At 38.5% G+C, this 10514-nt stretch overlaps 1 protein-coding gene across 2 annotated transcripts; it reads right to left on the minus strand.

Annotated features, from left to right (window-relative positions):
• On the minus strand, nucleotides 1-3867 carry tmem231 (transmembrane protein 231). Of its 2 annotated transcripts, none has more exons than XM_087796898.1 (7): nucleotides 3490-3867; nucleotides 2526-2692; nucleotides 2313-2441; nucleotides 1946-2089; nucleotides 941-1022; nucleotides 551-656; nucleotides 1-327 (listed from the first exon to the last, which is right to left on the minus strand). In XM_087796898.1, the coding sequence occupies exons 1-7, from the start codon at nucleotides 3626-3628 to the stop codon at nucleotides 165-167; spliced, it is 930 nt and encodes a 309-aa protein (XP_087653024.1). In that variant the 5' UTR covers nucleotides 3629-3867; the 3' UTR covers nucleotides 1-164. The 2 variants fall into 2 exon arrangements, with proteins under 2 accessions (XP_087653024.1, XP_087653025.1); XM_087796899.1 differs by lacking the exon at nucleotides 3490-3867 and adding an exon at nucleotides 2774-3463.
• Nucleotides 3868-10514: the final 6647 nt, after the last annotated feature.

Genomic DNA, 10514 nt, shown 5'->3' on the forward strand with positions numbered 1-10514 from the left:
TCCAAAGTACAAAATTCATTTTCAGGTGTACCAATGACTGGAAAACAGACTTCTTTACATAGAATGAATGATCACCTGAGGTTACTGCTCAACATAGACTGTAAAGTTAAAATACCTAATCCGACAGAACAAAACTATTTCTGCTTCTACTTTGTCCAGCTCGGTCAAGACTGGTGAGGCTTTCCCGCCGGGATGGGAATGCTGGTGAGTAACTGGTTCTGGAAAACAAACGTCTGGATGCGTCCGAACACCCAGAGGAAGATGAGTAGGATGCTGGCATACTGGATCCACGCAAGCTTGATAGTTTCCCAGAATCCCGGGCGGTAGGTAAAATACATTGGTCAAGGAGTGAAACCGATGACACATTCAGGACCATTAACTAGATGTTGACCTTGTTCATTTCAGGAGGGTCGAATAGATAACTTTAGCTGAGTGACCTACATCTACGATTCTTTCTATACTCTTTAGTGTCAACATTTTTGTATGCCTAATTGTGAAAGCCTAAAAAACTCATGAAACATTAGACTCGCTTCTCTTAGGTCAAGGATATCTGATGGCCTCCACAGGGTAATGGATCTCTGCGTTAAGCAGGAAAGGAGCTCCAGCAGCTCGACCAATAGTCCAGACAGGAGCAGGAGCAGAGAGTACTGTTGATACTGATGTCAGACACACAATACAGCAAGATGTTACTCAGCCATGGAATTCTTAGACAGGAGCTACAATATCAAAAATAACTAGTATAGTATAGGACACAAGTGGAAATGTTAAATAATATTATTAATTATTATTAAATTGCATTATAAATGTTTTTTTTGATTGGGTTATGTGGATCTCGAGCTAAGGTGCGCAGAACTGGACTGATAGAAGAGCCTGGTGTGGCTTCAGAGTGGCACACAGGTCAGATCTGAGGCATCCTTGCTTGATATCTGAAATAACTCACAGTTCCTCCGGCTGTAGCTACTCATGATGTGCTCCAGGTCGTAGGTACTTAAAAAAGGACTGGACTCATCCACGACAGACACCTGGGAGAGCAAGCAGACAACTAGATGAGATAAAGAGATGCAAGATGGTTTTGTTTAATATGAGGCTTAATATAATTTTAGAATCGGGAAAGCAATAAATACACAGACTTTACAGACTGAAAAGAAACACCTGCACCCTTGAGGACATCTTGACATCCTTTCATACAAAGAAAGAGTGTTAAGGCTACAGTGCACAATTTATTGGTTTACATAATATTTTTTTAACATACATTCTCTTTGACATAGGGTCCACCTATGTCGGGCGTTTTGTTGGCGGATGTCATCTGTTGTGAGTAACTGAAGAGAGATTGTAGTCCCTGTGGTTGTGTTAGTGGGAGCGGCGTACCAATAATTAATTAATGTTTTGAATTAAATGCAATTCAATTTCTGCAAATGGTGTTTATTTTGTACTCCTATCTGATATTACAAATTCATCTCTGCCATCACTCTTGCCTAAATACAAATCATCTTTAGATAAAACCACAGAAGGTGCTTGCAGTCAAAGAAGTACAAGCATAGGCCTAGGGAATAAAATAATTAAGTGTGTTCCAAAATGATTCAGGTGACACAGTGACCTTGGAGTAGCTCACAGTTGCAAAAAAAAAAACTGGCCATTCCTTGTTTTTAGAAATTTTAAATGATTTTGTTTTAATGTTCTTTGCTAGAGGACAATGACCTTGAGTGTCCAGAAATGGGCCTTTGAATAAAATCCATAATTATTTTTTTGAATTCAAAGCACAACGGACAAAAAATGGACGACATTTTACAATAATGTGATCGACTGAACTGATGACAGAAAACCGCTGCAACCACTTTTTGTGTGAGTGTGGTTTGAAACTTCAAAAGCTTTTTGAGACTCATGTTCTTTTCTTGCATTTATATTTTTGATTAAACACATTATTGAAACTATTAAGGAGTCTTACGTTGTAAATGTTGTATAGTCCACTGTGAGGCAAAGGGACCCTCTGTTTTAGTCTCAGGTCTCCACTAACAAAGAGTTTGCCTCCGGGCACTGAGGACGAGTGCTGCAGGAAGGCGAGGGTCTGCATCACCACATTGGTCATGCGCTGAGGAAAGATAGAAAGATATTACATTTCATAAGATGGTTTTCATTTTTTTTAGGCGTCCTGGTGATGCCTTGTCTTTTCATGACAGTCGTTGTCATTCTTATTTGCTGTAGGATCTTTTAGCAGATCTGATGGTGGGGAAGCTGTTGTCTAATAATACACCTCTAGTGTTATCACACAGCTGAAGCTTGAAATTAATCTTTTAAAATCAAATGTTACATACAAAAAGCTGGTAGCTGAACGTCAGCAGCAGCTGGACGCTGTAGATTTGCTCGTCCGTTTTTAATGGCAACTTCAGCTGTAAGAACAACGTGTCCAACTTTCCATCCTGGTTCTCATCTTCTTCACGAACCTGTTCACTCAAATCACACACGTGAGGAAAATAAAAAAACTCACACTGTGGTTGTGTAGTGTCACACTGGACACATCTACTTACCGACACAGCAGGCATGCGCAGATTTGCCCCAAGCATGTTGTTGAGATTCGGGAAGGTGCTCCAGGCGACATAGTCTCCCTGAGTCGAGGTGGCAGCCACAAGTAGAACCTGGTACTGGAACCTCACCACTGGTTGCTCTTCATAGGAGCTTCTTTTTATCCAGAATCCTGCAAAACATTCAAATAATAACAGGTTGGACAGATTGATCAGAAGGGCTTGCTCTGTGGTTGGCATGAAGCTGGACTCACTGGTGACAGTTGCTGAGAGGAGATCACTGAACAAACTACTGTCCATCATGGATGATGACAGTCATCCTCTCAACACTGTCATCAGTGAGCAGAGAAGCAGAATGAGAGCACCAAATGCCCCGTCCCAGGGGCAACACTAATAAACTCAAGGACTCATTAATTCCTCGGGCTATTAAATTGTATAATTCTGAGTTCAGGGGCAGGAGTGGAGCGAAAGTATCTGGATGTTCTGTTCTATGTTAGTCTTTGTATCCTTTGTCTTTGTTATTTTTCTTTGATCTATGTTCTTTATCTTTAGACTTAGATTGCATCATCTTCTCTTTATTTCTCTTTGTTTTTGTTCTTATTTTATTTTTGATTTATTATTTTTTATGAAAAATTGCTGTATTTTCTGTGGCTATTGGAAAAAAACGATTTCAATAATCATTAACGTTTTACCTTACCTTACCTTAATAGTTCAAGATAATTAGGCGAGGATCTGTGAAATCTTTCTAGAAATTAATCATAGTTTGTGAGATGAATTTGATGAAAGAGCTCCTTATTGATCTGTAAATATATGGAATAGTTTATTCAATAATAGTGTATGGTCCTTCTATCGTATTTTTCAATTAACTAAATGACATAGTTTTCCTTCCCCATACTCGAAATTATCTTCTATATGACTTGATCCGTGCAAATAAACCTATGGTAGCTTGTATGAGTGTCTTTGTTGTTACCTTGACTTCGGTAGGCGACCAGCAACGGAGCGATGTAGGTGAGACACAGAACCACCAGCGCGAACAGCGTCGCTTTCGTGCAAACACTGGTTTTGTAGCGAATCAAAGAAGGATGCGCGTAAACTTCATAGAAGGCCATCCCTTACCTTATCTCACGTGTCTAAATGGTATCCGCTAACGTAGAGCTCAGTGTAGCATTTAGCTACCTTGCTAACTACGAGGAAACTCCTTGTTTAGAAAAAAATAAACTGACGCCACCACAGCTTCCTAGCATCAAAGCACATATTACATTCGTTCAAGTAGATTCAGTTGTTATTAGAATACGCATTCATATAAATATTAACGCTAAGCTAGCAGCGTAGCATACGCCATTTTTCAAGTAAGCGTCACTCCGTTACCATGGCTGCCCATGGTCACGTGGTTTAGTCACGTGATTAAAATGGAGGTTTGCTGAGCTATATAATAAAAACTCAACTCGTTCACTCACAGCATAAACGTTCCTGGATCAACCACACTTCAGAGTAGCACAATATGCCATGATTAAAATAACAAACAATTTTAAACCATATATACAACACATATAAACAACATAAAATTCAAAAGAACAAGGAAAAATAGCCTTTTCAGATAGAAGTAGACATCTTTTTAAGAGAGAGAGAGAGATTCCGGGGCCCAGTCCCCAAGTCTGCTTTTCCATGCTGTGGTTGGTCGATGTAAGAGGGTTTTGTGGCTCTTCACACAGTTCAAATAAAAAGTGCTTTTTGTGGCCCTATGTACTGTTAAAAGGTATTTGTTGGTTGTGGTCAGGAGCTCAGGGCTCAGGCGTAGGTCCGGGAAGAGGTCCGCTGGCTCCGCCCCGCTGTTGATGTATTGGCGGAGTAAAGTTCTTTCTGGAGCCATTAGTCTCTTGTTCCACTCTTATAATAATATAATACAAAAAGTAATACAATAAAATGTATTGCCAGTTCCACTGGCCAGGTGGAATAGGCCCTGGCCCCATTCTTCACAAGGTAAAAACAAGACTGACTGTGGCAGCCAATGAAACCCATCCCACAAGAAATGGATCATTTTTGCCTGTATTTTATTGAGCAGGCCAGGGAGAGCGATGCCACAGCAGTGACGCTATAAGATAATTTTAAACAAGTGTTGTCCCTCTAAAAGACATTTCTTTTTGTATCCATTTCCAATTTTTTTTCCACCTTTTCTAATGCACAGTCCCATTTATTTTTGCAAAGTCTTAATTTCCTAAAAACACACCCAGGTATATAAAACCGTCCATGTGAGGTAAAACTGGGGGGCCGTCCAGCCATCCATTCAAACACATGGCCTTTGGAGAGGATCCTGTAGTCCGTGCAGAGGAGGGAGACTGGACGCCAGTTCTTTATCTCCTGGAGGTAATGACGGACCCTCCTGCAGGACAGAGGAAGTGAGCCGGAATCCAGGCTCTCGTTAAAACATCTATGCCGTCAGGAGCAACAATGTCCCAGAAAGTATTGTAAAACTCAACACTGAGGCCATCTATGCCTGGAGTCTTTCCAGTAAGCATACTGGCTAGTGCGACGTGGAGTTCTGGTAGCGTGAGTGGCCACACCAGCCGTTCATTGGCCTCAGCGGAGACTTGGGGTAGTCCATCACAGAAGTCATTAAAAAGTTCATGCTGCTCCTGGTACTCACTCGTGTACAAGTGTTGATAAAAGTGCACTGCTCTCTGCCAGATCTGCACAGGTTCAGTGAGTTATTTTTCGTCGTCCTACCACAGGCAGTGGATGAGCTTCCTCTCTCCTCTTTTCTTCTCCAAGCCGAAGAAGAAGGCAGTCCATCTCTCGTAGGTTCTTTATCCGGGCCCGGGCCATGGCGCCCTGGACCCTGGTGTCCAGCAGGTTGGCTAGTTGCATCCTTTTACTTTTGAGGGTTTCAATGTGCCATTGGTTTCCTGTGAAATTAGTTAAACCTTCTAGCTCCACAATCTGAGTCTCCAGATCTGTGATTGATCCAGTAATGTGAGCTGCTGACATAAAAGCTTGATCTGGACTTGACAATGGTCTCAGCACTGTCTAAGACAAGTAAAATCATGTTGCGTTCGTCTAAAATAATTCCAAAAATAAGTAAGAGCATCTCTAAAACTTTGGTCACTGTTTAAAACTGAATTCAAATACCAGTAGGCGCTTTTGGGTAAAATATTTCTTAAAAAAAACGTTACATAAAATTAAACAATGATCACTAAAAACAATTGGCACAATTTTACAATTTGACGTGATTTTAAAAACACTAAATAGGTATTTACAACAAAAGTGGTCATGCCATGCCAAAGATACCCTGCGTTCAGTCAGATGGGACCTGGTTGTGTTGATTTCTCTGTGAGATTTTTCTATTGAGATTAATAAAGTATATTGATTGATTAATGTGTATTATCAGCAGCCAGCATGCATCTTCCTCCAAATCCCACCCCTACACTGTTTGTGCCGTGACCTAACTACCACTTCCCCTTCCCACTCCAGTCAGTCTTGCTGTTAAAGTCATAATAATAAATAAAACGTCTTTGTGTTTGGACCTCACAGTGTCAAAGATAAACCCCCTTGTTTTTTTCCCCACTTTCTCTTGTTCTTGTGTGCATTTCCCACATTACATCCCATGACTCCATTGGTATCATTTCCCTGATTTCCTTTTCCCATTTATTTTTTAAATATAATGTTGTTTCCTTTTTGAATTGCATCAGACAGTGACATAGGACAGAGACAGCCTTTGGAACAAGTATATTGTATGCTTGCATCATGATCTTAACAATTGGATGTATTGCATCATTAGTTTTCTTTTTTTTATCATAATAATCTCTTAATCGTAAGTATCGAAAGAAATCCTGATTTGTTAAGTTAAATGATTTTCTTATTTCTTCAAATTGTCGAATATATTCCCTTTTTTAAAAAATCATAAATATAGTTTTTAATCAGTTTTTTGGTCCATTGTCTATATGTGGTGTCTTATTTGTTAGGAAGAAATTCTCTGTTATATGCAATCCATTTTAGTTATCCATTTTCTTTGTCTAATTTGAATTTCTTAGTTATCATAAACCACATCTCAGAAAATGTAATAATACTATTTACATTTACAGACTTTGTTATATTTAATAGAATTTCTCTTTCCCCCATTAGTGTTTGGATTGGAAATCGGTCTTTTATTTATATTTCCTTCAATCGTGCTAGATATTCACTACACCAATAGTAATGGTCTTAGTTGGGATGCATGGTAATATTCAATTCAATTTAATTCAATTTTATTTTAAGTGTCTTATCATAACAACGTTATCAAAGGACACTTTCTATTCTTTCAGGTTGGGGAACTCCATTCTACAACTTTCTCTAGGGAGCTGGAGAGTGCAGTACCTTATCCTGGGACGTTTTCCTTAAGCCATATAAGTAAGTAAGTAAGTAATTTATATTTGTAGAGCACTTTTCCAGACCAGGGTCACACAGTGCATAAACAATCAAAACAATACTCAATAAAATATATACTTAAAAGATCAAGACAACACCAATACAAACACAGGAGTCTCAGAGAATCAAGGAAAATCCTGCACAAATAAAAATGTCTTAAGATGTTTCTTGAAGGAGTCAGTAGATCCATCAAGAGGGAGAGGAAAATCGTTCTATAAACCGTGAATTAAGTATATACCATGCATTAATGGTAGTATATTCATTTTGATTGCTCTGATTCTGTCTCTCAATCCCACGAGATATGTGGACCATTGTTCTATGTACTTCCTTATAATTATATCAATGATTTTATAATTGTTCTCATATAATGTGGAAAGATTATTGGAAATATGTATTCCTAAATATTTAGTTACTTTTGAAATCCAATTTTAATTCCCTTTAGTTCTTGACTAGGTAAACATTTGTATTTGAGTTTTGTGAATATTAATTTTATAACCAGAATATAGCCCGAATTGATCTAATATTTTCTTGAGTGAAGAGAAGCATTTCACTGGGTTTTGTAAATATATTGACATGTCATCAACAAATAAGCTAATGATATGTTTTTGTTTCTTAATAAACTCCTTCAATTGAGTTACTTTGTCTGATCATTTGAGCCAATGGTTCTATATATAAAACAAACAGTGCTGGACTCAACATCCTTGTCTCGTTCCTCGTTCTGCATTGACTCATTCTAAGGGATCCATTATCTTTTATTCTAGCCGTGGGCTTGTTGTAAAGTGTTAAAATATTTTTTATCGCTTTTTCATCAAATCCAAATTTTGATTTTTGTTTGATAAATTAACACGATTGCAGAAAGCGCATCATACCTGAGATGAAAACTGGGGCCCTCTATCTGACACAATGTCTAGCCAGAGTGATGCCGTGAGTGCGGAAGACATGGTTCACCATAACATTCGCCGTCTCAAGTGCTGAAAGTAATTTGGAAGGGGGCACAGTACCATCTTGGAAAAGCAATCCTTGATGATCATGATCACCTGCAGAGGCCAGCAGCCCTATAACAACGTCCACAGAGATAGGAAACCAAGGATGGCTGGGGATACAATTGGTAGAGGTTGGAGTAACCCCCCAGGTGGCATATAAGATGCCATACTTAGTAAACATGTGGAGAAAGTGCTGATAAACTCCTTGACAACAGAACCTATCTCAGGCCACGAGAAACACTGGCGGAGCATCCCCAGAGGGAATGCTGTAACTTGGTGGCAAGTCAGTTTGGAAGTGTGTCTCCACTCCAGAACCTGGGAGTGAACTAACAGTCAGTCATTAGGACCATAACCTGGGTTGAGGGGATCCTTCTGGGCCTCTAATACAGTTATTCTAATATCCTATGCAATAGCTATTATAGCAATAACTAATCCTTTATAGTTTATACTTCCTAGACAGAGCAGAGAGGACCTCAATTTCTTTTATGCTGTATGTCTCGATACTCGATATTTGACAATAAAAAAAAAAGAACTTGAAAAAAAAATAGATTGCTTTAGTTTGTTTCGCCCCATTTTGTTATGTACTTATACATTTTGTTATGTATTTATACATTTATTTATACATAAGTCATTTATCGTCCTTCATACTCAGGCGCAATTAAGTCTTGTAAGCCATCTGCCGTTTGTCCCCCACCTGGACTGGCACTAGGTGGTAGGCTTCGCGTAAATCAAGTTTGGAAAACATTGTGGCTTCTTTAATCTTCTATAATCAATGTAGGGGCGAAGAGACAAGGAAGGGTTAGAAGAAGATATATGTCCAGCTGCTAGAGAACTGTTTATATATTCCTCAAGAGCTTATCTCTTAGAGTGGGATATATTAAACAATAGACTAGACTAGGAGTGTCAAATTAGGGGTGGTGTAGGTATTTGGTCCAACCAGTCTGACACATACAGGTACATCTCAAAAAATTAGAATATCATGAAAAAGTTCAATATTTTTTGTCTCTCATTTCAGAATGTAAAACCTAATATTATTTAGTTTCATTACACATAGAGTGAAACATTTATTTCTTAAAATTCTGATGATTTTGGCTTAAAGATAATGAAAACCAATGAAAAAAAGGATATATTAAACAGAAATGTCAGGCTTCTTAAAAGTATGTTCATTTCCATGCACTCAATACTTCGTTGGGCCTCCTTTTGCATGAATTACTGCATCAATGCGGCGTGGCATGGAAGCGATCAGGGTAATAAGCCCAGGATGCTTTGATAGCAGCCTTCAGGTCCATCTGCATTGTTGGGTCTGGTGTCTCTCATCTTCCTCTTGACAATACCCCATAGGGAATCTGATCAGGTGAGTTTGCTGGCCAAGTAACACAGTAATACCTGGTCATTGAACCAGCTTTTGGTACCTTTGGCAGTGTGGGCAGGTGCCAAGTCCTGCTGGAAAATGAAATCAGCATCTCTATTAAGCTTGTCAGCAGAAGGAAGCATGAAGTGCTCTAAGTTTTCCTGGTACATAGTTATGTTGACCGTGCACAGAAAACACAGTGGACAAACACCCGCAGATGACATGACTCCCCAAATCATCACTGACTGTGGAAACTTCACACTGGACTTCAAGCAACATGGATTCTGTGCCTCTTTACTCTTCCTCCAGAGCCTGGGAATAAAATAAAATCAGCCAAAGTTTTTAAAGTCTATAAATGTGTTAAAAATTTGGCAAATATGTATACAGTTTGTACATTCATGTTTTTGATGGCTGGGTAATGTATGTAAAATGTTTATTTAGATTAGAGTAGGATAGTTTGTTTAATGTTATATAGTATATAGTATAGTATATATTCAGTGGTAAAATGAACAAAATGGCATTACTGACACATTTTTTTTAAACAATGCAAATAAAATGTCATCACATCCTAGAACTATATCAAGGTAATGATCAAATGTATAGCTTTTACATAAATTCATTAAGCTTTTAATTTTCACAATTTTTTTTTTTTTTAATGTGAGTTTGTTGTGAATAATTTGATCCATTCTAAGGATACGTTTAACAGACGTCTATAGGTCTTAATTATAATAGTGTTCTTTTTGCATAAAATAAGTGACCTGACTAACATCTACATGCACCAGGCTCAGTGGGATCACGAAACGAAAGCTAACTCCAGATGGTGGTCTTTTATTTTCCAATATGAATTCACCTAAATAAAAGTGGTAATTGTTATAAACTACTTGTTGTTATGCGTGTGATCATATTATGATCAGCTGATGCTCTGTGACTGGAATGCGGAAGTACAGCAGCAGACGAGATTTGCCAAAACCTTGGACAAATCCGAGGCATTTAAAGATTGGAAACGCCTGAATAAAGAGAGTCTCTCATAATCGCAAGTCACCATGGTTATGTTGTGACCGAATATTGAATACACTTATTTTACGTATACGCTTTTTTTTGCGAGCAATTAATGTTTATAGGCGAGCACGTAAAAAGTCATGTCAAATAAGGGGCTCCGTATAATTTAGATAAATAAATATTTTTAACAAGTATATCATTCAAGATTCCTGATAGCATCCGAACACAGCATCCATCTGCTTGTCAGACGGTGACGTCACC

Source organism: Callionymus lyra, chromosome 8 (genome assembly GCF_982586985.1).
Source record: "Callionymus lyra chromosome 8, fCalLyr1.hap1.1, whole genome shotgun sequence".
In the NCBI taxonomy this organism is placed as follows: Eukaryota; Metazoa; Chordata; class Actinopteri; order Syngnathiformes; family Callionymidae; genus Callionymus; species Callionymus lyra.

Excerpts from the sequence above, each read along its gene's own strand:
- tmem231 (XM_087796898.1), bottom strand. The coding sequence starts at position 3,628 with ATGGCCTTCTATGAAGTTTACGCGCATCCTTCTTTGATTCGCTACAAA. Across the intron at positions 1,023-1,945 it reads GACTATACAACATTTACAAC|GTGTCTGTCGTGGATGAGTC; the intron begins GTAAGACTCCTT and ends TTGCTCTCCCAG. Across the intron at positions 328-550 it reads TACCCTGTGGAGGCCATCAG|CTACCGCCCGGGATTCTGGG; the intron begins ATATCCTTGACC and ends AATGTATTTTAC.